The 26,798-nt window shown below is 47.0% G+C and overlaps 2 protein-coding genes across 15 annotated transcripts in view; one reads left to right on the top strand and one right to left on the bottom strand.

The window, feature by feature from the left end:
- Positions 1-15,688, top strand: part of LOC139367948 (calcium/calmodulin-dependent protein kinase type II subunit gamma-like) — a 42,068-nt gene extending 26,380 nt beyond the window's left edge. Inside the window, exons 8-23 of one of the 14 annotated variants that reach the window (XM_071106351.1) lie at positions 1,106-1,189; positions 1,469-1,563; positions 1,899-2,021; positions 4,793-4,876; positions 6,430-6,472; positions 7,324-7,383; positions 9,676-9,716; positions 9,906-9,989; positions 10,529-10,567; positions 10,664-10,709; positions 10,871-10,951; positions 12,087-12,236; positions 12,424-12,499; positions 12,586-12,680; positions 12,764-13,000; positions 13,468-15,688. In XM_071106351.1, the coding sequence (XP_070962452.1) occupies positions 1,106-1,189; positions 1,469-1,563; positions 1,899-2,021; positions 4,793-4,876; positions 6,430-6,472; positions 7,324-7,383; positions 9,676-9,716; positions 9,906-9,989; positions 10,529-10,567; positions 10,664-10,709; positions 10,871-10,951; positions 12,087-12,236; positions 12,424-12,499; positions 12,586-12,680; positions 12,764-12,996 (1,334 nt within the window). In that variant the 3' untranslated portion in view covers positions 12,997-13,000; positions 13,468-15,688. Of the gene's footprint in view, positions 1-1,105; positions 1,190-1,468; positions 1,564-1,898; positions 2,022-4,792; positions 4,877-6,429; positions 6,473-7,323; positions 7,384-9,675; positions 9,717-9,905; positions 9,990-10,528; positions 10,568-10,663; positions 10,710-10,867; positions 10,952-12,086; positions 12,237-12,423; positions 12,500-12,585; positions 12,681-12,763; positions 13,001-13,467 lie in introns of all 14 variants that reach the window. The other 13 variants (XM_071106350.1, XM_071106357.1, XM_071106355.1 and 10 more) reach the window with 13 other exon arrangements.
- Positions 15,689-17,554: 1,866 nt separating this feature from the next.
- LOC139367945 (neurotrypsin-like) overlaps positions 17,555-26,798 on the bottom strand; it is a 34,979-nt gene continuing 25,735 nt past the window's right edge. The window contains exons 4-14 of the mRNA XM_071106348.1: positions 26,518-26,656; positions 26,133-26,311; positions 25,897-26,044; positions 25,550-25,728; positions 25,322-25,463; positions 21,499-21,722; positions 21,282-21,423; positions 20,842-21,123; positions 20,592-20,714; positions 20,164-20,435; positions 17,555-20,051 (exon numbers count right to left, since the gene is read on the bottom strand). Of these exons, the coding sequence (XP_070962449.1) occupies positions 19,714-20,051; positions 20,164-20,435; positions 20,592-20,714; positions 20,842-21,123; positions 21,282-21,423; positions 21,499-21,722; positions 25,322-25,463; positions 25,550-25,728; positions 25,897-26,044; positions 26,133-26,311; positions 26,518-26,656 (2,168 nt within the window). The 3' untranslated portion in view covers positions 17,555-19,713. The remainder of the gene's footprint in view (positions 20,052-20,163; positions 20,436-20,591; positions 20,715-20,841; positions 21,124-21,281; positions 21,424-21,498; positions 21,723-25,321; positions 25,464-25,549; positions 25,729-25,896; positions 26,045-26,132; positions 26,312-26,517; positions 26,657-26,798) is intronic.

Here is a 26,798-nt window from a genome sequence, read left to right as displayed (position 1 = left end):
GGTTTAGGCTGTCTGGGAGGGATTTGGAGATGCGTTGGATTATATTGAGTTTCTTAAACAGACGGGTGGCTTGTCTTGCAAATGTATTTTGTGTGATGAGTCATTTGTGTAGGTAGCAAGCATATGTACTGGCTCAGACAGTATTGCAGTAAATGAGATATGGGTTACTTAAGATTGTAGTGTTAGGAAACAAGCCTGGTGAACCAAAACACAAACCATCTGTGTGGTGATACCAGACCACTCTACTGTCTGGTGGTACCAGACCACTCTACTGTCTGGTGGTACCAGACCACTCTTCTGTCTGGTGGTACCAGACCACTCTTCTGTCTGGTGGTACCAGACCACTCTACTGTCTGGTGGTACCAGACCACTCTACTGTCTGGTGGTACCAGACCACTCTACTGTCTGGTGGTACCAGACCACTCTACTGTCTGGTGGTACCAGACCACTCTACTGTCTGGTGGTATCAGACCACTCTACTGTCTGGTGGTACCAGACCACTCTACTGTCTGGTGGTACCAGACCACTCTACTGTCTGGTGGTACCAGACCACTCTACTGTCTGGTGGTACCAGACCACTCTACTGTCTGGTGGTATCAGACCACTCTACTGTCTGGTGGTACCAGACCACTCTTCTGTCTGGTGGTACCAGACCACTCTTCTGTCTGGTGGTACCAGACCACTCTTCTGTCTGGTGGTACCAGACCACTCTACTGTCTGGTGGTATCAGACCACTCTACTGTCTGGTGGTACCAGACCACTCTACTGTCTGGTGGTACCAGACCACTCTACTGTCTGGTGGTATCAGACCACTCTACTGTCTGGTGGTACCAGACCACTCTTCTGTCTGGTGGTACCAGACCACTCTACTGTCTGGTGGTACCAGACCACTCTACTGTCTGGTGGTATCAGACCACTCTACTGTCTGGTGGTACCAGACCACTCTACTGTCTGGTGGTACCAGACCACTCTACTGTCTGGTGGTATCAGGCCACTCTACTGTCTGGTGGTACCAGACAGATTTCACCACTTTGCTGCAGACAAAGTGAATGTTCTTTCCAGGACAATGTAAGTGTGAAACCATTTTGTTTTATCTGTCGGGCAGGTTTCGCAGGCACCCCTGGTTACCTGTCCCCTGAGGTCCTGAGGAAGGACGCCTACGGCAAGCCTGTGGACATATGGGCCTGTGGTAAACCTTTAACCTCTAACTGTAGGCGGAGAACAAATCTAAATAATCATCTAGTGACTACTGGGTAATGTGTGTCACCATCCCATTGCTAAAGAGAGGCCATGGTGCAGAGGTCATACATCTTAAACCAGGGTTTACAGAAAACTTAACCAATCTCAACTCTCTCTGCCTTTCTCTTGGTCTCTCTCTCTCTCGGTCTCTCTCTTTCTCTCTCTCTTTCTCTCTCTGCCTTTCTCTCGGTCTCTTTGTCCCTCTCTCGGTCTCTCTCTTTCTCTCTAGGTGTTATTCTGTATATCTTGTTGGTGGGCTATCCTCCATTCTGGGATGAAGACCAACACAAACTCTACCAGCAGATCAAGGCTGGGGCCTATGATGTGAGTTTGTGTGTGTATCTGTGTTTGGGTACTGTGCAGGGGTTGGCTGGACAACTGGTGAATTTTTAATAGTGTCAGATTGAGAGCTGCACCCCAGCTATTGATCCTATCAGCCTCCTGACGCATTGCAGAGGTGTGTGTGTGTGTATCCTCTCTAGTATTCAGGTTATGTAGTTAATGAAGACTGGTACTGAGACATTCAAACACACGTTAACATTCTGAATTGTAGGAAGACTGATTGTTTACATGATGTGAAACGTGAAGAAATCCGTTTGTTATGGACATAATGCAGATCATGGTCTTTTTTCCTGTTTCTCTTCCTGTCCCCCCCCCAGTTTCCCTCTCCAGAGTGGGACACTGTTACTCCAGAGGCTAAGAACCTTATTAATCAGATGTTGACTATTAATCCTTCCAAGAGAATCACTGCTGATCAGGCTCTCAAACATCCATGGATCTGCGTAAGCGCGCGCACACACACACACACACACACACACACACACACACACACACACACACACGTGGTGACTGCGTCCAAAACCTGTCTTGCCTACTACTTACTAAAACGACATACTGTGTACAACATTATTTTTTTATATATATATATTTTACATTTTTTACCCCCTTTTCTCCCCAATTTCGTGGTATCCAATTGTTAGTAACTACTATCTTGTCTCGTCGCTACAACTCCCGTACGGGCTCGGGAGAGACGAAGGTCGAAAGCCATGCGTCCTCCGAAACACAACCCAACCAAGCCACACTGCTTCTTAACACAGCACGCATCCAACCCGGAAGCCAGCCGCACCAATGTGTCGGAGGAAACACTGTGCACCTTAGCGACCTGGTCAGCGTGCACTGCGCCCGGCCCGCCACAGGAGTCGCTAGTGCGCGATGAGACAAGGATATCCCTGCCGGCCTAACCCGGACGACGCTAGGCCAATTGTGCGTTGCCCCACGGACCTCCTGGTCGCGGCCCGGCTGGGCTGAACCCAGAGTCTCTGGTGGCACAGCTAGTGCTGCGATGCAGTGCCTTGGACTACTGCGCCACCCAGGGGGCCCTGGTGTACAACATTCTAGACTCCCCCGTACTGAGAATGTATAATCTAATACTAGACTCCCCCATACTGAGAATGTATAATCTAATACTAGACTCCCCCATACTGAGAATGTATAATCTAATACTAGACTCCCCCATACTGAGAATGTATAATCTAATACTAGACTCCCCCATACTGAGAATGTATAATCTAATACTAGACTCCCCCATACTGAGAATATATCATCTAATACTAGACTCCCCCATACTGAGAATGTGTAATCTAATACTAGACTCCCCCATACTGAGAATGTATAATCTAATACTAGACTCCCCCATACTGAGAATGTATAATCTAATACTAGACTCCCCCATACTGAGAATATATCATCTAATACTAGACTCCCCCATACTGAGAATATATCATCTAATACTAGACTCCCCCATACTGAGAATGTGTAATCTAATACTAGACTCCCCCATACTGAGAATGTGTAATCTAATACTAGACTCCCCCATACTGAGAATGTATAATCTAATACTAGACTCCCCCATACTGAGAATGTATAATCTAATACTAGACTCCCCCATACTGAGAATGTATAATCTAATACTAGACTCCCCCATACTGAGAATGTATAATCTAATACTAGACTCCCCCATACTGAGAATGTATAATCTAATACTAGACTCCCCCATACTGAGAATGTGTAATCTAATACTAGACTCCCCCATACTGAGAATATATATTATAATACTAGACTCCCCCATACTGAGAATGTGTAATCTAATACTAGACTCCCCCATACTGAGAATGTATAATCTAATACTAGACTCCCCCATACTGAGAATATATATTCTAATACTAGACTCCCCCGTACTGAGAATGTATATTCTAATACTAGACTCCCCCATACTGAGAATGTATATTCTAATACTAGACTCCCCCATACTGAGAATATATATTCTAATACTAGACTCCCCCATACTGAGAATGTATAATCTAATACTAGACTCCCCCGTACTGAGAATGTATAATCTAATACTAGACTCCCCCGTACTGAGAATGTATATTCTAATACTAGACTCCCCCATACTGAGAATATATATTCTAATACTAGACTCCCCCATACTGAGAATGTATAATCTAATACTAGACTCCCCCATACTGAGAATGTATAATCTAATACTAGACTCCCCCATACTGAGAATGTATAATCTAATACTAGACTCCCCCGTACTGAGAATATATATTCTAATACTAGACTCCCCCGTACTGAGAATATATATTCTAATACTAGACTCCCCCATACTGAGAATATATATTCTAATACTAGACTCCCCCATACTGAGAATATATATTCTAATACTAGACTCCCCCATACTGAGAATATATATTCTAATACTAGACTCCCCCATACTGAGAATATATATTCTAATACTAGACTCCCCCATACTGAGAATATATATTCTAATACTAGACTCCCCCATACTGAGAATATATATTCTAATACTAGACTCCCCCATACTGAGAATATATATTCTAATACTAGACTCCCCCATACTGAGAATGTGTAATCTAATACTAGACTCCCCCATACTGAGAATGTGTAATCTAATACTAGACTCCCCCATACTGAGAATGTATAATCTAATACTAGACTCCCCCATACTGAGAATGTATAATCTAATACTAGACTCCCCCATACTGAGAATGTGTAATCTAATACTAGACTCCCCCATACTGAGAATGTATAATCTAGTGAGGAGTATTTCTGTATGTAATAAAAAACAAATTCTGATTGGCTCTGCCTGGCTGTGAGTGGACCCAGGCCCACCCATATCTGCACTCCTGCCCAGTCATGTGAAATCCATATATATTAGGGCCAGATTTCCTTATATGAACTGCAACTCAGTAAAATCTTTGAAGTTGTTGCGTTTATATTTTCTTAATGTAAAGCTGAAATAAGTATGACATTCTGGCATTTAGTGCAGACTGAATTTGAGACATTTCACCTAATATATAAAACCTATTTTTGCATACTAAAAAAACGCCTACTATTTTAAAAATGAAGTACAGGTATTCGGACATGGACATACATACATACATACATACATACATACATACATACATACATACATACATACATAGAGTTTTGTATAGTGTTTGATACTCGTCTCTGTCCCCTCCTATAGCAACGTTCCACCGTGGCGTCTATGATCCACAGACAGGAGACAGTGGAATGTCTGCGCAAGTTCAACGCTCGGAGGAAACTCAAGGTACACTATTGCTGCTACCTCCTAGACCACCACCTCCTCCCTATATACCTCCCTCCTAGACCACCTCCTCCTCCCGATATACCTCTCTCCTAGACCACCTCCTCCTCCCGGTATACCTCTCTCCTAGACCACCTCCTCCTCCCGATATACCTCCCTCCTAGACCACCTCCTCCTCCCACATACCTCCCTCCTAGACCACCTCCTCCTCCCTATATAACTCCCTCCTAGACCACCTCCTCCTCCCACATACCTCCCTCCTAGACCACCTCCTCCTCCCTATATAACTCCCTCCTAGACCTCCTCCTCCTCCCACATACCTCCCTCCTAGACCACCTCCTCCTCCCTATATAACTCCCTCCTAGACCACCTCCTCCTCCCACATACCTCCCTCCTAGACCACCACCTCCTCCCTATATAACTCCCTCCTAGACCTCCTCCTCCTCCCACATACCTCCCTCCTAGACCACCTCTTCCTCCCACATACCTCCCTCCTAGACCACCTCTTCCTCCCTCCTAGACCACCTCCTCCTCCCTCCTAGACCACCTCCTCCTCCCTCCTAGACCACCTCCTCCTCCCTCCTAGACCACCTCCTCCTCCCTCCTAGACCACCTCCTCCTCCCTCCTAGACCACCTCCTCCTCCCTCCTAGACCACCTCCTCCTCCCTCCTAGACCACCTCCTCCTCTCTCCTAGACCACCTCCTCTCTCCTAGACCACCTCCTCCTCCCTTCTAGACCACCTCCTCCCTATATACCTCCTTTCTAGACCACCACCTCCTCCTCCCTATATACCTCCCCTCTAGACCACCACCACCTCCTCCCTGTATACCTCCCCTCTAGACCACCACCTCCTCCTCCCTGTATACCTCCCCTCTAGACCACCACCACCACCTCCTCCCTGTATACCTCCCCTCTAGACCACCTCCTCCTCCCTGTATACCTCCCCTTTAGACCACCTCCTCCTCCCTATATACCTCCCCTTTAGACCACCTCCTCCTCCCTATATTCCTCTCCTCTAGACCACCACCTCCTCCCTGTATACCTCCCCTTTAGACCGCCGCCTCCTCCCTATATTCCTCCCCTCTAGACCACCTCCTCCTCCCTATATTCCTCTCCTCTAGACCACCACCACCTCCTCCCTGTATACCTCCCCCTAGACCACCACCTCCTCCCTATATTCCTCTCCTCTAGACCACCACCTCCTCCTCCCTATATTCCTCTCCTCTAGACCACCACCTCCTCCCTGTATACCTCCCCCTAGACCACCACCTCCTCCCTATATTCCTCTCCTCTAGACCACATTTTTACCAATATGTTATTGGACACATTGGATGTGGAAATCCAGAAATGGTGTCGGCATCATTTTATTTTCATATATTTTGGAGTAGAATGTCCTTTTTAAAAAGTCACCAGAACTGAGCTTCTCAGTCCTTCTACATAAAACCAACGGGTCTGGAATAACATGTACAAAGGGATCCTCTTTCCCCTACCCTACCACACCCCTCATGTGATCATATCTCTTCATTAATTATCCCTTCTCTCTCTCTCTCCTAGGGAGCGATCCTCACCACCATGCTGGTGTCCAGAAACTTCTCAGGTGGGTGTGTCTCCTCCTCCCTCGCTCCAGTTACTGACTGAGGGAGGAGGACAGAGGGCTCTACTCTCCCTCCTCCCTGGAGTCTACCTAATGTAGGTTTTTAGGCCGAGAGGAGGAGTTTGTGAGTGCTAGGAGACGTGTGTGTGTGTGTGTGTTATCAGAACACAAGTTCTGAAGGAGAAGAGGAGGTGAAAGGTGGTGCCATAGGGTGTCAGTACTAGGTGCTAGGAGGAGGTGCCATAAGCTGTCAGTACTAGGTGGTGCTAGGAGGAGTTGCCATAGGGTGTCAGTACTAGGAGGAGGTGCCATAAGGTGTCAGTCCTAGGAGGAGGTGCCATAAGGTGTCAGTACAAGGAGGTGCTAGGAGGAGGTGCCGTAAGGTGTCAGTACTAGGAGGTATCAGTACAAGGAGGTGCTAGGAGGAGGTAACAGTGCTAGGAGGAGGTGCCATTAGGTGTCAGTACAAAGGGGTGCTAGGAGGAGGTGCCATTCTAGAATGTAATATTTCCAGCAGTACTATGTGTTTACATCTATGTCTCTAACACTTTTCTCCCTCTCCTTGTCGGCTCTGGAGTGTGTGTCAGTACTAGGAGGTGTGGTTTGACAGAGGACGGGCCATATTTAAGGCTCTACTTTCTCTCCTTTACTAGCTAAGATGATTAGAGGTTAAGACCTGGCCCTAAAGGAAGGGGGGGGTATTACGTCCTAGATGGCATCCTACTCCTCGTATAGTGCACTACTTTTGGCTACTATATGGAGAATAGGGTGTCATTTGTGATTGGTCACTGTATTGGGTTAGGCCAGCCCAGATTTGCATAGCTCCTCCCAATTTGAGTATTTCTGTCCAATAGTGGGCCGGCAGCATACCAACCCTGCTGCTGTGTCCTCCACCGCCTCGCTGGCGCAGGAAGGTACGTCACAGAGACACGCCCTCTTACTTCCTACACACACTTCCGGATTCCTGTTTAAGCCCCTCCCACATCATACTAAAAGGAAGCACCATGGTTTCTTTAACTTCTGAAGGGGTCAGCAGGTTATCTAGCCCCTTTTTCTACTGCATGCAGCTCATGCTAGCCACACACACACACACACACACACACACACGAACGAGAGTACGATATGGATGTTTTTAAGGATGATGCTAATACTATGCACACAGGCTAAATGCATGTACAACTACACATAGTCTGTCAACAATACCACTCAGCCTCATATCATCAGAAAGCATCAAATTCATCAGTATATCAACCCCCCTCCCCACCTTCGTCCTGTGGTCACGGCCATGAGGGGGTTGAGGGGGGAGGGATTGGTGGGGGGGGGCGTGTATCTGTGGCGACTGACTGACTGGAGGATGGACAGGAGCGGGAGAGGCACGCTGCCATCGTCTGACCTGGGGGGGAACTAAGGTCGGCGATCCCATGTGGACTAGGAAACGGTATACGGTTTCTGAAAGGGTTGGATGGATAGGTGTAAGCAATATGGAAAAAATGATATCCAGCCAATCATAGTGGAGCTACTACCATAATATTTACACCTATCAAATCCTTTCATATCTATAGGTGTTTCTGGAAGGTAGGGTTATAGTAGAGTGTTGAAGCGATAACAAGGGGCAGGAGTTAGTGTCTCCCCTGAGCGTGCGATTGGTGCTCTAGGGTTCCGCATGAGGGTGATTGACAGAAGCGAACGGTAGAGCCCTTCAATCACAGGGCTCTCCTCTGAGAGTGGACCAATCGCCTGCCAGTAAGCCTCCCCGCCACCACGTCACTGCTTGCCCCCTCCCCTCTGCTGTGTATGGCTGAGGCGGACTTTGCTCTCTGCTTATGATGCGCTCTCTTCCCCAATCACATCGTCACACTGTAGCACAGGAAAGTGTGACGAGCTGCAGTCCATACAAGATGTCAAGTGTGAACAATGTGGCTGTGTTACCTTGCTGCATGTGAACTTGTATGCCCTATACACTCCGTTTACCCTTCTCCCTGAAGTGTGCACTCACTCACTTCCCCTCCTAGATGTAAAAGGATTGGACTGGTTTGAGGGCACACTTGAGGAAGGACAGGGAGAAACGGGATTGGACAATTTGAAAGTTACTCTTCCCTTCGTGTCTTCCTGAAAATAGCCACTGTTGTAAGGTGAACGTTCTTAGTGGTGGCCACGTTCCAGGACAACTACACTGCAGAGGCCTGCCTGCCTGCTCGCAGGTGTTTACCATGTCAGTTAATCCGACGCCCACTGCCATGTTGTGGCTAGCAGCCATTGGTTGCTGCAATGAAACGTAGTCTGTAATCTAGTTGACCTGGAACTCGACCGATAACGTCCGACCGCGATCATTTGGAAGAAGTTGGTGCATGTTGAGGGTGTTTGAACGGGTTCCGTGCTAGCCCGCCCGCTGGGCAGCCGGGTTGAAGACGTGGCAGGGCTGAATGGTGAGCCAGTCAGGCAGGGCCCAGCGCTGCTGTGTGTTGAATGGTAGGTATGCACCTTGGGAACTGTAGTGGATGCTGCATGGTTGGTCCGTTTATTTATTCCAGCCGTTCCTCTGCATGACGTAAAGCGCATGGTGTGGAACGGCTCTGATCGAGGCTCCAACCCCGAGTCGGAGCACGCTCAGTCTACTCCGCCCAACGCTCCACTAGGGAGCCACACTGTCCCTGTAACAGCCAGTACCACAGCACAGTAAGAACACACGCACAGCAGTGCACAAACCACCAACAACGAAAGGATGCCCGCTGCCTAAAACATGTCTGTCTCTCTCTTTTCTTCCTCCTCTCTCCCACTTGTTAACGGAAGGTAAGCATCACCAAGACGATGCATGCAGCCCAGAATAGTGTGTGTTTCAGTAATACATTAAAAACAGTGTCAACAGCAGCAGGATGGATGAATGGATGGATGTCTGACTGACTGGAGCCTCCTAAAGGAAATCAGTGGTTTACATTAACATCCACTTGGCTCTGCTATAGCTCTCCCTGAAGTGTACACTTGTTCACTCCCCTTTTGTGGATGAAGAATGAATAGACTGCCTTGGGTGTCATGAATAGTGTTGAAAATACCCTTTAGTCAATGTTCACAACAATCCAATGCTTTTCAATCCATGAAGGGGAGGGTGCTGACTGATGTGACATCATGTGGGGACCAGGTTGAGAGGGTGAGGTGACTGGAGAGATGTTTCAGCTCTTCTGTTGCTTTATCTCTGTCTCTTTTTACAGCATGCAAAAGTTTACTTAACAAGAAGGCGGATGCTGCTAAGGTAAGGAGTTAAATCTGATGTCATATAGCTAGCTGTCTCTCTCTCTCTCTCTCTCTCTCTCTCACACCCCTTCTGGCTCACAGGGGTGGTGAGGAGATTACTTGATTTAGTGGAGAATTACAGGCTGTATATGTAAAGAGGGAAATTAAGATTTGACTCTCTTTGAGTTTTGTTATTTGTGTGTCTCAGCCTACGACCAACAACAACAGTAAGAACAGCATTGTGAGTGCCATCAATGCCATGAAGGACAACAGCATGGCCGCCGCACAAATGGTACGGATCCTTAACCACTACCTCCTCTCCTAGCACCCTAACCTCCTCTCCTCCCCCGTTCCCTTCATCACGGTCTCCTCTCCTAGCACCCTAACCACCTCCATTCCCCTCAGCCTCGTCTCCTCTCTTAGCACCCTAACCTCCTCTCTTCCCCTGTTCCCTTCATCACGGTCTCCTCTCCTAGCACCCTAACCATCTCCATTCCCCTCAGCCTCGTCTCCTCTCCTAGGACCCTAACCTCCTCTCTTCCCCCGTTCCCTTCATCACGGTCTCCTCTCCTGGCACCCCAACCTCCTAGCAACTTAAAGTCCATGATCCCTCCCTAGCAACCTACCCTCCATACTGTTCTCCCGTCTCTTCCTAGTGGTCCTAGTGGTCTTGTGTGTGTTGGAGTGTTTAAGTTTGGACCCTTCATGGACCTCTAAATCCTTCCTCCTCCATCTTAATATCATCTCCAACCCTAACCCCCAGGCTCGTGTGTGTGTGTGTGTGTGTGTGTGTGTGTGACCAGACTTAACTCCATGCTCCCCTTCTCCCAGGAATCTCAAAATACAGTGGTTGCTGCTGATGGGGTCAAGGTGAGGGTGTTGGGTGTGCAGTTAGTGTGAGTCTGACTCGTATGTTGTTAACCTATGTGTCGTTAATCTCTCTCATCACTATCTCTCTCTCTCCAGGGTTCTACAGAGAGTAGCAACACAAATGAGGATGAGGATATGAAAGGTAGTAAAATGACTCTCTTCCTCTCTTTGTGGTCTAACATATTGTTTCTGATAGGATGACCTGCCTGTGCTATATAGCTAGCTGTGTGTGTGTGTGACTCACCCGTGTGTGTACATGCGCATTATTTTGTGTGTCTGTCCGTGTGTGTTCTAATCTAGCAGACAGCGTTGTGATGATGAGTCAGGGAAGTGCTACAGACGAGATGCCCTCTCTTCTGACCTCGTCTGACAACTCGCCTGCCAGTAAGTGTTTTCACAGCAACCACAGCCTTTTGTGGTCGTCCCAATGACCCCCACACTTCCTGACATCTGACCTTTGTTTGTTCTGCTTTTCCACTACGCAAACTTTGACCTGTATGTCTAGCCCTCTTTTTCCCCCCAAGCCTCCAGCATATCCTCTTTGTTCTTGCTGAGTCCCAAACCAGTCCCTTCCTCTGGCCCCTCTTCCCTGAATTTGCGCATTCACACGTGCCTCCACCGAATGCAGAAGTGCCTTGTACTCCCTCCCTGTACTGAGGGAGTACAGATTGTCTATGACGTAGGGGCTAATGGGATCCTTTGATAGTCACATCGGCCTAATTATATTCACCTGTTTTTGTTTGTCTTATTTCCAGACTTGACACATGTAACTTATGAAATAGCTCCCAAATTAAAAGTTTAAATGTTGAGGTTTAGATATTGTAAAACAATGAATAAAAAAAGGTGTAAATTGTATTATTTAAATGTGTGTGTCCCGAAGTTGATGGGTTAGATTTTTCTCTCCTCTGAAAGTCACCCTCTGAGTTTAGTCAGCAACACGTGACAACAGAGGGCCCTCAGTGTTGGTTGGGGTGAGGGGCTGGTTAAGGATTCAGCCTCCCTCTCTTTCTCCATCTTCACTGTGTCCATCTCTGGAACAGGATAGTGAAGGACAGGCGTCTTCTACTTTTACTCCTCCTCTCTCTTCCTCCCCCACGGTGCTCCCCTTCTCTCTCAAAACGCTGCTCTCCTGTTGGCCAGTGCTCTCACATGCTGTGATCCAATGGCAGGCCTCTGTTCTGCTTCTCAAATTGCTGATTGGAGAGCCATCCTTAATGTGTATCGTCAGTTTTCATAGAGAGAAGTGTGTTTCCCTTCATGTGGAATGCAGGGACACGTAGTGTAAAATCATGATACAGGAAGTAGATTCCTTCCCCGTCAGCTGAGCTGCTCAGAGCCCCTCAACCCCCCCCCCCCCCCCCAGCGGTCTGTTTCAATGTCTTTTTCATGAACCAACATCCATCATTACTGTTCCTTCATGTTGTGTGTACGAGTGGTATGCATGTGTCTAACTGCATGTGTGTGTGTGTGTGTGTGTGTGTGTGTGTGTATGCGAGTGACCATGCGTTGTGTGTTCCAGCCGTTCCTCTGCATGACGTAAAGCGCATGGCGTGGAACGGCTCTGATCAAGGCTCCAACCCCGAGTCGGAGCACGCTCAGTCTGCTCCGCCCAACGCTCCACTAGGGAGCTACACTGTCCCTGTAACAGCCAATACCACAGCACAGCACAGTAAGCACACACACACACACACACACACACACACACACACACAGAGAGATATACACGCACTAGTATGGAGCTGTCAGAGAAAAAGAGAAGAGGTAGAGAGAGTAGAGCTATGGTGGTGGGTAAGATGTAAAGTAGTTCCTATTTAGCTAGATTGCTGAACTTCCATCTCTCTCTCTCCGCTCTCAAGCTCGTAAGCAGGAGATAATCAAGATAACTGAACAGCTGATTGAAGCTGTAAACAATGGAGACTTTGAGGCCTACACGTGAGTACAGCTACGTTGTTTCCCACGGCTGATTAGTTACTAACATGAACCTAATGTTGTCGCTCTCTCTTCTCCTCCCTCATCAGGAGGATCTGTGATCCAGGTCTGACGTCCTTTGAGCCTGAAGCTCTGGGGAATCTGGTGGAGGGAATGGACTTCCACAAGTTCTACTTTGAAAACTGTGAGTCTTTCGCTATTTCATACACTTCTGGACATACAACGGAGATCAGCAGCGATCCAAACATGTTTTCTGTGTTGCTACAGTGCTGAGTAAGAACAGTAAGCCTGTCCACACCACCCTGCTGAACCCCCACGTTCATCTGATTGGAGAGGAGGCTGCCTGCATCGCCTACATCCGCCTTACACAATTCGTCGATGGCCAGGGCCGCCCCCGCTCCAGCCAATCGGAGGAGACCAGGGTGTGGCATCGCCGCGACAGCAAGTGGCTCAACGTCCATTTCCACTGCTCTGGTGCTCCGGCCGCACCCCTGCAGTGATCTGGTATGTACACACACAAATAAACTGTGTGTGTGTGTGTATAACTAACCTTGTGGAGATACACAATTGATTCCCATCCGTATACATTACTGAACCTTAACCCCAAAACCTAAGCCTCACCTTTAACCCCTAATCCTAATTCTATCCCTAACACTAATTTTAACCTTAATCCTAAACCCCTAGAAATACCCTTTTTCCTTGTGGGGAGTAACAATGTCTCCTGTTGGTAACATTTTTGTTGGTTTCTTATTCTTGTGGGGACTCACAAGTATAGTGAAACATGTCCACGTATATATATATATATATATATATATATATATATATATATATATATATACACACACACACTTTTTAGAACGTTCAAGGGATTAAAGGTTTGCTCCCATTTTTCTCTCTCCTCTTTCTCTCTCTTTCTTTCTCTCTCTTTCTCTTTTTGTCTCTTTCTTTGTCTCTGTTTCGATCTCCCTCAGGTGTACAAACACTCCAGTCGGAGTGTGAGTTTTTTGGGGCGTGTTTTCGGCTAGTGTGTTTTGGCGGCGTGTCCTCTTTGTGGATTGGCCCATGCCAGGTGCCCGGCCGGGCAAGACTGCACCCTCTCTGCAACACCAACCAATCCCGTCTATCCTTTGATCCGCTGGGGGCCGGCCGAGTGTGGACTCCGCCCCTGTGGGAATGATGCATGCATCTGACGCCCAATAGGAGGGCTTGTCCTTTGACCTCTGACCCCTCCCACCCGGCAGCCATTTTGTCTCCCGTCCACGGCAGCCATTTTGAGATGATGAGAGGAGCGGGGGGAGGAATGGAGGGTTAATGAACTTGTAATGCCAGATATGACAATGAGTTGTAAGTATACAGGATAATATATGACTAGTATCAGACAACACCCAACCCTACCAAGCATTTATATATACGTCGAATGAGAGGAGAGGAGAATGTGTGTGATTTGTAAGAGGTGACATGTTGGGTTTTGTAAATGGAGAATTCCCTATCAGAATTCTGAACGGAAGGACAGTCGGTTCGATCAGAAAAGATGTAATAACTTGATGTGAGGAAACACCAAAGTGTACAACTGTAGGCTTTTTACACCTTTCTGTGTTTTCTGCTGGTTTAGTTTTTTTTGAGAGAAGGGAAGGTAAGGGGGTGCATTTGACAGCGATTTTGTTTCTGTTGTGTTTTTAGCCTTGTGTTTACGTTGCGTTTCTGTGGACTGTGTCTGGGTCTGTTTGAGACGAATTGTAAGTGACTGAGTTTTAAAAGGGGTTTTATTGTAAAAGTGAAGCTGCAGTGTGTATGGCCTGTCTTATCTGTCTGCAGTGGGAGAGAGGGACTTTTGGGGAAAAGGCGTCTGCATTTTGCATGTTTTCTCTCGCTCTCTCCCTTTCCTCACCCCTCTCCATTTCACACTCCCACCCTCTGTCTGTGTTTTAGATGGTGTGTGTGTGTGTGTGTGTATATAAGTCTGAGACTCATTCAGAGGCACGACAAAGGGGTGAACATCATCTGGTCACACGCACCAGCCGTAGTCCCATGGCCATGTTCCTGACCCCATTTTGACATGACCTCTACATGTGGTTGACACCGTGTGACGATCAACAAAGGCGGTCACACGTCAACACGCGCACGTCTCCCGCCCAAATTCTTACTCTATCCTCACGTCCTGAGCCTCCAGTCTCACACGTTCTGTGTAAATGCATATCGTGAACACACTTGCTCACACCTACACACTCTGGTGTGTCAGGCGTTGTAACATATCTTCACCGCTGTACTGTCTCCATGGTGACACCCTGCTAGTGTGTTTTCATCCGTTCTTCGTGCGGTGTCCCTCCATCAGTAACAGTGTCCTTCATTCTCCCCATTTTGTAGAGTGGTGTCTGTTTCTCTGTTTGAATGTCTCTCTCTGTGTGTCTGTCTGTCTCCTGGTTTGGGTTTTGTTGACAATGTTTTTGTTTACTGTTTGCTGTTTGCAAAGTTCTGCACTCTATACTATATATATATATATCTATATCTCACACACACACTAAAGTTACACCAACTTTTTAACTGATCAGACTAGCTGGTTATAATATCACAGGGAAGGAAGGGACTTAATCAAGATCAGTTGTTGAGATTAGAAATCTGTTACACACACACACACACACACACACAGGGAAAAGGGAATAGAGGGTGAACGTGGAGACAACATAATCAATTAAAATGAACAGTAAATGTATTCATTTAATTTCACCCCCTCAGTGGTATTTCAGTCCTTATACTGGCCATTCAGGTGACAGAAGAGCGGTAGAGAGTTCAGAGATCACATAATTATCTGTGGAATTAAACCAGAGAGAGATGTATGCATGTTTTCAGTTAAAGCATCTCCACCATGCACCTACCTGAACTAAGGGTAGAGGACAGGGTATATGCTAACAATATCATATTTGCATCTTTTGAAATAAAAATGAAAAACCTGCCTCCATCCAGAATATTGAATAGGTGACATGAGATTAAAAAAATACAACTATTTAATTATAAAAAGGATTGCGGAGCCTTGGCTTGTTATGAAGCTCATTGTCAGTACTCTCCCTGCGTTGTGATGTTAACCTGTCGGCCTGCGCTTTCTTTCCCCAGCAGTCGTTGGACGCTGGAGTTTTTTTTTTGTTTTTGTTGCATGATCATTATGTACGGTAAAATAAAATCATGAATTGAGGACGATCACGTGTTTGTCTCAATGTTAGTAGGTCCTTTATCATAGCTTTGTTATTCAACTTGGATCTTGAAAGTATTTAATAAAAATATTTCAGCACCTTTTTGTCTCTGTCTCTTTTCATGTCCGAAACAAACAGTTTAACCAGTGTTCCAATGTTCTGCTAGCGCTTACAATGCGTGTCCCGGACACTACTTCCAGTGGAGGCCTGGTGGGAGGAGCTATAGGAGGATGGGCTCATAATGTCTGGAATGGAATTAATGGAATGGAGTCAAAAATGAGCCTGTCCTCCTATAGTATCTCCCACCAGCCTCCACTGATTGCTTCATACTGATGATACTGTAGTGCGTGGTCTGATTAACATGGCCCTGCTCTGCTACTGTGACTGTTCACCTGAATCTATTGATAGTGTGTCTACCTCAGAAGTCTCTTATGATTTCCAGTCATGTTCTCATTTAAGGTGACACGGCAGTGTTCTATAGGCTGCACCTAATTGAGGGCAGTATTGTTACCTTATTTAAGGCGGACTGCGTACTCCCGTGAGTAACCTTATTTAAGGCGGACTGCGTACTCCCGTGAGTAACCTTATTTAAGGCGGACTGTGTACTCCCGTGTGTAACCTTATTTAAGGCAGACTGCGTACTCCCGTGAGTAACCTTATTTAAGGCGGACTGCGTACTCCCGTGTGTAACCTTATTTAAGGCAGACTGCGTACTCCCGTGAGTAACCTTATTTAAGGCGGACTGCGTACTCCCGTGAGTAACCTTATTTAAGGCGGACTGTGTACTCCCGTGTGTAACCTTATTTAAGGCAGACTGCGTACTCCCGTGAGTAACCTTATTTAAGGCGGACTGCGTACTCCCGTGAGTAACCTTATTTAAGGCGGACTGTGTACTCCCGTGTGTAACCTTATTTAAGGTGGACTGCGTACTCCCGTGTGTAACCTTATTTAAGGCGGACTGAGTTCTCCCGTGTGTAACCTTATTTAAGGCGGACTGAGTACTCCCTGTGTGTAACCTTATTTAAGGTGGACTGCGTACTCCCGTGAGTGTGTGTCAGATGTAGGACAAGTCTCTTGGTCCCGGTCTTCTCTGTGATTAATGAGGACACTGCTGCCCTAGGTTAAGATGTAGCACAGAAGGAGTCACTAGAGAATAGCTTTATTTGAGGCCACACGGTGGCATTACAGCTTCATGCTGTAGATCAGCTTCATGCTGTAGATCAGCTTCATGCTGTAGATCAGCTTCAGTAGACAACCTGTTCTTTCTGTCAGATTAGTGATCGTTGATGTATTTCTATGCTTCCCGTTCTTAAGTTTTGTTTTCTCTTTTACTTTCAGTTTGGTACACCAGCTTCAAACAGCTGAAAAAAATGTCACAGTGGTTTAGATGGTACAGTGATTCTCTACTCTGAGTGCTTAAAAAAATATATATATTCACCTTTTATTTAACCAGGTAGGCTAGTTGAGAACAAGTTCTCATTTACAACTGCGACTTGGCTGTTTTGTCACGTCATCTAAAATTAGGCGAATTATTTAAATTTTAGCAACCAGGAAATGGCGGAGCGATTTCTACATATTGCACCTTTAATCAACATGTAGGCCAAAACACCACACAACATTTTAGTCATTTAGCAAACTTATCAAGGTTCTTATCCAAACGGATTTACAATGAATGCATTGAACTAAAGTAGCACATTCAGGTCTCTGTATCCACCTCAGTTTTGTGGGGTTTGACTGTATGTTATGTGGGACTCCATCCAGCTGTGCAGCCCCCCCCCCCCCCCCCCGTGGTTGTGATGATGTAGATACAGCCATTAGAAACCAAGCTCACTGTCATCATCAAGCAGCTGTTCTACAGTAATACTCCTCCGTAAAGAACAGACAAAAAAAGACATTTATTTTGATGTTATAAAGACCAGACAATAGAGACCATCACAATACTCTTCAATAGTTCACCGTGTTTCAGGACAGACCAGTCTGAGGAACACACAGATGTCTGTAAGACGGTTTTACATTTCTACTGAGTCAAGACTCTTCACAGCTTCAAACAGAGACACGGTGAACTCTGTCTCGAATTCAATCAAACCCACAGAAGCATTGTTTATGCGGTGTCTGTGTTTGCAAACTACTGCTTCCTCTGAGCAAACACACACTGGGTACAGTATGCAATGTGGGTTTGGTGGAATGTGTCCAGCGATGGAAATATTTACATTGACTTAGGACTCTAGTCAATCTGTATCGCTGAAGACTTACGGTAGAAATGTGAAGGTCATTTCCCATTGAGACGACATATGCAGCGTTTACCGTGAACGCCGTCTCCACTAACGTGGGAACATGGACCTTTAAATGTCAATCACGCTGTTACGCTGAACTTCTGCGATACGGATTGAATAGAGGCCTTAGTATGACTGAACCGTTTTACTCAAACATGAAGTCACAAGGAGGAGGTTAATGTAATGATTATACATGACAAACCACATGTTACTGGATAGACGGGAGTTTCCAGGATAAACAAAAGGGAATAGGAGCATTTCCTGTTTGAGAGAAACAGTTATGGAATACAAGATGCTTCCACACCTGATTGAGCCAGTTAGAAACAAAAAAACGATCATCAGGGCCATACTGTATGAGCTGGTAGAAGTTTCACCTAACCACTGGTCCTGGGTCAGATCTTTTTGCATCCTCCCCACAGGATGTTGGTGGCACCTTAATTGGGGGGGGGGGGGCTTGTGCAAATGGCTGGAGCGGAATAAGTGGAATGGTATCTAATACATCAAACACATGGTTTCCATATCATCTGGAGTTGGCTAATCTGATCCTAGATCTCGGGTTAGGGGCAACTTCTCCATCAAGCATATGATAAATGATGCCTCACCGTCTACTACTGAGGTCATAGAAAAACGAGAGGAATATTCAACTACAGGAAGTCTAACTGTTTGGACATCGAAATCAGACATTAATGAATGCAACACATAACCAATCAGAAGTATTTACACACAACGTTAACAACTAGAGCCATTCGGGGAGATCAGTAGAAAAAGATGAATACGATCCACCCCCTGGCTTTCCATGGCTTTGACAGGAGAGAGAAAAATAGAGTAGCATAGAATATCATTTTGTTTTCTGTGATGTCGCAATGCCGTTGAGAGGCACAGTGTATGACACAGTGCAGAGTCCCTGGAGCAGTAGAGTCTAACTGTAGGGCACAACGGCAGATGGTAGCTGGGAACTGACACCAACAACCCTCAGGTTACTGGCCTAAACCTCAAGGCTAACTGCCGCCAAATAAAGAGTCCAGTTTTGAGCCCCCCCCAAGAAAGTCCCGTTTATTTGAAACGAGAGAGAAGAGCTTCTCCAGTTGGCATTTGAAAGAAGCGACAGTCCCATCCAAGGTAGATAGCATCTTCAGGAATACAAACGTGATATTAGATATTCGAGAACAGCTTTTGAACAACAGCTTATATATTATTATTTTTTACCACTAAGGAATAACAGATCATTCTGGACAGACTTCACATTCAAATAGGGCATCACAAGAAACTCAACCCCACTGTCAGAAAAATGACTACCTAAAGCATGTCGTCTAGCTACACATTATCACTACAGCACCTCCCCTCCCAGACACACATATGATACACACACAAATGACACACATACATGAATGCACACACCCCATAGCTAGTGTAATACACATGCACACACACACAAGTCTACATGGTCAGGGGGGCAGAGGTGGATCTCTTCTCGTTCTTCTTATGTTGTATCTTTCCTCTTGCTCTCCCTCCTTTTCCAACATGTCCTCCTCTTCCTCCATCATCATCTATCCTTCCTCCTCTTCCTCTGACAGTCACATGACACAGCCGGTGAGCCAATGGCGTGTCCTGGATCAGACAAGAGTGTGTGTGTGTTTATTGTGAGTGTCTGTATGCTGATTGTGTTTGTGTTCATTGTGATTGTGTTCGTGTGTGTGTATATTGCTGTGCTGGTCGTGTGTGTGTATGGATTGACCGTCAGTGTGTTTGTTTCAACTGGTCATGATTGTGTGTGTGTGTATGTCCCGCTCCTGTGTGTATGTGTGACTTCCTCGATCCAGCCCCGGAACCGGCTGACCCGTGTGTAGAGCGCCGGGGTTGAGGGGTCGCTGCAGCCGTAACCCCCGGAGACAATCCCGGTCAACACCCATCGCCCTCCCTCCCCCTGGCATACCAGCCCACCGCCCCAGTTGCCCTGGCAACCGTTGTTCCCGTGGAGACGGCGTGTGTCAGGGGGGCTGCCGGCGCACAGCGTGCCGTGGGAGGAGAAACCATCGCCATAACGCTTCTTACACTGCCATGACGTCAGAAGGGGTACCCAGGACTGGAGCACAGCGTCTGAGGGGGAAGAGGGTATGTACAGTAGGGAGGAATAAGTTACTAACGTCTCAGCACTAAACCATATATCCTAAGAGGTTGTAGTTAAGAGGTAGTGGAAAGTGAGGCATACCTGGGCCGTCCCAGCCAGCGGTAACCGCGGCAATGCAGGACAAGGGGGTCTTCCCCCCCGCAGCATCCGGTGTGGGGAGGCAGGCGGCGTTGGTGTGGGGGTCAAAGGTCAAACAGTGATCCTTGGGGCTGGGCAGCCTCAGCAGGGCCAGGTCATGACCCCCAGGGCCCTGATCTGCTCTAAACTTTCTATGGACCACCACTCGCTCCGGGATCAGAATTCTGTCAGAACCCCCAAAGCGCACCACATACTGAGACGGGCCAATACCAAACCTGGGAGAGGGAGAGATAGCAATGTGTAAGTTTGGAAAACGGGGACATAAAATTGGATAAAAGAAATGAAGGCAGAAAAAGAGGATGTGAGCGCTGAAAGTAGAAATAAGGAATGACTAAAAAAAGGAGAGGAGAAAGGAAAAGGAGAGGTCTCACCTGGTGAAGCAGTGAGCGGAGGCCAGGGCCCAGCAGGGAGAGATCAGAGTACCACTACAGATAGGATGGCCATCTTTCCCCTCAGAACCCAACCACACTGACACCTGCCATGGCCACAATGTCCTAGAGGAGAGGGGGAGGGAGAGGAGGGTAGAGTGTCTGTGTGTGGTGTTTGTGCACGTTAACTTGTGTCTTCTCATGAGTCGTGTGATATTCTGTGTATCTACGCTGTACGTAAAGCTTCTCTTACCTGGGTACATTCTCTCCTTCTCCTCCACTCTTCCTCTCGTTCCCTTCCTCCACAATCTTCCTCACTCCACAGGTGAGCTCACTTGACCTGGCCTGGTCCTCTGTTGCCCGGGGGGCGTGGTCACAGCTCACCCCTGCATCCTGTCTCCATCTGCAGCCGTCACGGGCCCGGCCCAGAGACGGACACTCCCCCAGGAAGTCCTCCTTCCCGGTACACCTCACCTGGTCCAGGTGGACAGGTCCCTTCCCCCGACCGAACCCACCTGCTGCTACCGCATGACCACTGAGGGAGGAGGAGGAGGAGAGGGAGAAAAGGAGAACAGGAAAAGGGGGAAGAGTGGGAGAGTGAAAGACGGAGATAAAGAGAGATATTACAAATGCTGTATTGAATGAAGCTAATCTTCAACACAAAGATCTGTGAACACACACAGACACACTCACCTGTGGCCCAGCTGTCTGCAGACCACGGCAGCGTTCAGATCGTTCCAGCCTGAGTCACAGATACTCCCCCAGTCTCCATGGAGATAGACTTCCACACGACCTTCGTTATGGCTACCACCCCCAAACAGACGCAACAGAGGACCTGCAACACAAACATACAAGCTAATGAAAAGGCCTGATGGTCGCTTGGCCATATTGCTGTCAGAGTAGGCCTCACCTGTGGCAGGTGCAACAGCCGGCACCTCATTGGTCTCTTCCTCTTTAGCTCCGGCCCTGCATCGCACGCCCACGTCCTCTCCATGGGAACAGTCGCTACGGCCCCAGGTGCCATGGCGACAGTCCAGCAGGGACGACTCCGTCCCCTCACAACGCACATCGTCCAACAGGATGATACCAGAACCCCCGCCGAACGTTCTGTCAGTCACCACCTCAGCATGCCCTCTAGAGGTAGAAGATGAAATGACATCAACTTAAAAAGGCACGATGTGGTGGTTGTTGATGTCTAAACTGTTTACGATGATGTCATATTACTGAGTCTACATTTAAACAGTGGGGCGGGTTTTCTGGTTACAGGAATCACCAACAAGACTCTTCCCAGTGTAATCCCTAGGGCTGTGGCGGTCATGAAATTTAGTCAACCGGTTATTGTCATGCCCAAGACTGCCGGTCTCCCGGTAAATGACCTTTAATTAACATAGACAGTTAAGCGCCTCGATGCAGATCTTTGGAACATTTACATTTTTAAAAGTTGAATAAATCTATTTAATACATAATAAATCCTTTTATTTATTTTATTCCGGTCTAAAGAAACATTATGACATGAAGAACATTTATTTCAGAGGAACAGAATAGGAGTTGACCTACTGTGTGTTATCAGGCTATGCACCATGCCATAGGCACTGGGACACTGGGCTTGTTCATTTATCTGACAAGATGTGCTTAGAAGTCCCATGGCATTATTTTATATTATATGATTTTATAGTAAGAAGAATTGAATTGAACTTAAGAGTGAGCATATGAAGTGTTTACGTTGAGTGTAAATGTGAACATTTGATATGTTAGATTTACAGTTATTTGGTCACTTTAGTTGTGAACGATACAAACTTTAGAGCGTGTTAGAAATCAACACATATATGGGCTGCATGATGTGACTATAGTCTAATCCTGCCCTTTGTGCTGTTGTCTGTGCCCAATAATGTTTGTACCATGTTTTGTGCTGCTACCATGTTGTGTTGTTGTCATGTTGTTGTTATGTTGTGTTGCTACCATGCTGTGTTGTCATGTGTTGCTGCCTTGCTATGTTGTTGACTTTAGGTCTCTCTTTATGTAGTGTTGTCTCTCTTGTTGTGATGTGTGTTTTGTCCTAAATGTATTTATTTATTTATATTATTATTTTTATCCCATCCCCACAGGAGGCCTTTTGGTAGGCCGTCATTGTAAATAAGAATTTGTTCTTAACTGACTTTCCTAGTTAAATAAAGATAAAATAAATGTAAAAAATTATATTGGCTCTGTTCCTTGCCCCAGGCTACACACGCTCTTCTGTCATCAAATTATCATATTTTCACTATTCTCAATTTAATCTTGTCTTTACTAATATGTCAGATTTGATTTAGAATGGCCCATTATCAAATGGGCAGGAACAGGGGCAGGGGGAAAATAACGTCATCCGTATGCACTGGAATAGCAAATGGAGACCGCTTTCCACACACACACGATCGTAACGTGTTTTCGAAACACACCCCTCTCTCCGCGTGCTGTAGAAAGGGGTGAAGGAGCACATGGAAACGGACAGTGGTGAGATATTCTGTAGCTAAAAAGGTGTCAGCCTATTCAATATGAAAATATACAGAATGCCTTATTACTAGGCTACTCAAAAATCAAATACAAATTAACTATAATTGTAGGCTTGGCCGTCATGCACAATCAATGAACCAACAGCATGGCCTAGGCCTATATGCTCTCTCCCAGACTCATAGATCGAACGTTTGGAGCACAGCATAACGTAACCTGTCCATCCAGTATGCATAATAATACAGTCATCACTGAAGGGCGATTACTAGAATTGGATTAATTTTGGAGATTAGGCTAGACCAACTTTGTACCAAAATACATTTTGTAAAACGTGTTTTCTGCCATGTGTAATATGCTGAAGGATGTGTATTGTGTAACGACACAATAATTATTTGAATTCAGATGTTGTTTTCGGGCTTGGGTTCCTATATAGGCCTATGGGTATAAACTCTAATATGTTATGGGTGTTTAGAATTTTTCGTATTTGGTATTTTATTTGGATCCCCATTAGCTGTTGCGAAAGCAGCAGCTATTCTTCCTGGAGTCCATTTATCATTAGTCTATTAATCCATGAACCATCGCCTTAGAAAGCGCAGTCCATTTCGTTGTGTTAGGTTTTGAACCTCCACACAACCATGTTCCACTCCGTTTCAACCGGTTGATCAAATCAAGGTGAGTTTTAAAAGCATGATACTGTTTTGAATAAGTGTTTTATTTGATTTTTTGAAAGCATCTATATTGATGTCAGAGTGGTTAGAGGGATAATAGAGCCCTGAGTACCAGGCTATTAGTGACCTGATGGTGGGACAATAGAGCCCTGAGTACCAGGCCAATAAGACCTGATGGAGGGATAATAGAGCCCTGAGTACCAGGTCATTAGGATCTGATGGAGGGACAATAGAGCCCTGAGTACCAGGCTATTAGTGACCTGATGGAGGGACAATAGAGCCCTGGGTACCAGGCTATTAGTGACCTGATGGTGGGACAATAGAGCCCTGAGTACCAGGCCATTAGTGACCTGATGGAGGGACAATAGAGCCCTGAGTACCAGGCCATTAGTGACCTGATGGAGGGACAATAGAGCCCTGAGTACCAGGCCAATAGGACCTGATGGAGGGACAATAGAGCCCTGAGTACCAGGCTATTAGTGACCTGATGGAGGGACAATAGAGCCCTGGGTACCAGGCTATTAGTGACCTGATGGTGGGACAATAGAGCCCTGAGTACCAGGCCATTAGTGACCTGATGGAGGGACAATAGAGCCCTGAGTACCAGGCCAATAGGACCTGATGGAGGGACAATAGAGCCCTGAGTACCAGGCTATTAGTGACCTGATGGTGGGACAATAGAGCCCTGAGTACCAGGCCAATAAGACCTGATGGAGGGATAATAGAGCCCTGAGTACCAGGTCATTAGGATCTGATGGAGGGACAATAGAGCCCTGAGTACCAGGCTATTAGTGACCTGATGGAGGGACAATAGAGCCCTGGGTACCAGGCTATTAGTGACCTGATGGTGGGACAATAGAGCCCTGAGTACCAGGCCATTAGTGACCTGATGGAGGGACAATAGAGCCCTGAGTACCAGGCCAATAGGACATGATGGAGGGACAATAGAGCCCTGAGTACCAGGCCAATAGGACCTGATGGAGGGATAATAGAGCCCTGAGTACCAGGCCAATAGGACCTGATGGAGGGATAATAGAGCCCTGAGTACCAGGTCATTAGGATATGATGGAGGGACAATAGAGCCCTGAGTACCAGGCCAATAGGACCTGATGGAGGGACAATAGAGCCCTGAGTACCAGGCCAATAGGACCTGATGGAGGGACAATAGAGCCCTGAGTACCAGGCCAATAGGATCTGATGGAGGGATAATAGAGCCCTGAGTACCAGGCCAATAGGACCTGATGGAGGGATAATAGAGCCCTGAGTACCAGGCCAATAGGATCTGATGGAGGGACAATAGAGCCCTGAGTACCAGGCCAATAGGATCTGATGGAGGGACAATAGAGCCCTGAGTACCAGGCCAATAGGATCTGATGGAGGGACAATAGAGCCCTGAGTACCAGGCCAATAGGATCTTATGATCGTTAGCGAGATGGGTACTACCAACACATGTCCAGAGTGCATAACTGTCACCTGAAATTTTACTGGGGTCATGACACATGATTGCCGGTGCGGCGGTAATATGGTCACCACAACAGCCCATATCATGCCTGCAGTGGAAAGTATACACACACACACCTGTATCCGAGCTGTCGACAGACCACATGTGTGTGTTGTTGAGTCCAGTGGTCGTCACACACCGTACCCCAGTCCCCAGAGTGGAAGACTTCAACACGACCCTCCCATGGACTGTCTCCTCCTACCAACCGCACCACACCGTCTGGAACACACACACACGTTATAGCATATGTGTGCACGTTATATCCGTTTTTGGGATGTGTGCGTGGATTAATTATGTGTGTGTACCTGTGTAGGGGCTGCAGGATACCCCAGCGTCTTCCATATGGTCACAGTTGTGTTGTTCCCAGTCTCCATGAAGACACTGGTCCAGGAAGACTTCATTTCCTGTACACCTCACGGCGTCCAATAGGATGGGACCTGAGCTCTGTCCGAAGTGAGCCCACGACCAGGCCTTCGCCACACCCCTAAACACACATGGGTCAAAACAACAATAATGACTCTTCCTCTAGCTTCAATATATTTACTCCTATAGTCTCTCTCTCTCTCTCTCACACACTCTCACACACACACACACACACACACACACACACACACACACACACACACACACACACACACACACACACACTCACCCAAAGCCCAGCTGTCGACAGACCACCTCTGCATCTCTGTCGTCCCATTGGTCATCGCAGACAGAGCCCCACCTACCACTGTGGAACACCTCCACACGCCCCTCAAAGTATTCTTCTCCTCCAACCAATCGTAGAGGAAGACCACTGCCTGGGGGAGGACACAACAGCACAATATGGATGCTGAGTGGGGGCACGAGGTACGCACTGTGTTTCCTTCTCTCTAGCTTCCTACTGACCTTCTGGTGGAGCACACACAACTCCCGCCTCGTTTCCATGGCTACAGTCCCCGGTAACAAATGTCCTGCTCTGGCATTGGCTGACGGAGCTCTCATCTCCACGGCAACTCAGCCGCTCGTAATGGAAGAGGCCGGAGCCCGAGCCGAACCTGGACTGCTGCAAAGCAGTGCCGATCTCACTGAGGACACACACACACACACACACACACACACACACACACACACACACACACACACACACACACACACACACACACACACACACACACACACACACACACATACACAGTCTTACAGTTGAAACGAAAATGCTGCGATGCTACAATGCCGATCTCAATGAGGAGGCACACAAACACAAACATACACACTCCTATAACTCTCTTACCCCAACCCCAGCTGTCTGCAGATCACACTGGCATCTCTGTCTGTCCAATGAGAGTCACACACCGCCCCCCACTGGCCATTCAGGTACACCTCCACACGTCCACTTCTTGACGATGTCCCGCCCACCAGCCGAGCTGCACCTAAGAGAGGGTGAGAAGGACAGGTACATCAGCCAATCAATAGTCTAGAAAAAATACAGAGTAGATACTCTGTACAGCAAAGGAGGCTGATGGGAGGAGCTATAGGAGGACGGGCTCAGTGGAATCACTACACGGCTACCCT

The sequence above is a fragment of the Oncorhynchus clarkii genome, chromosome 16, assembly GCF_045791955.1.
Source record: "Oncorhynchus clarkii lewisi isolate Uvic-CL-2024 chromosome 16, UVic_Ocla_1.0, whole genome shotgun sequence".
In the NCBI taxonomy this organism is placed as follows: Eukaryota; Metazoa; Chordata; class Actinopteri; order Salmoniformes; family Salmonidae; genus Oncorhynchus; species Oncorhynchus clarkii.
The sequence above is the reverse complement of the archived record's forward strand: the minus strand, read 5'-3'. Positions and strand labels throughout refer to the sequence as shown.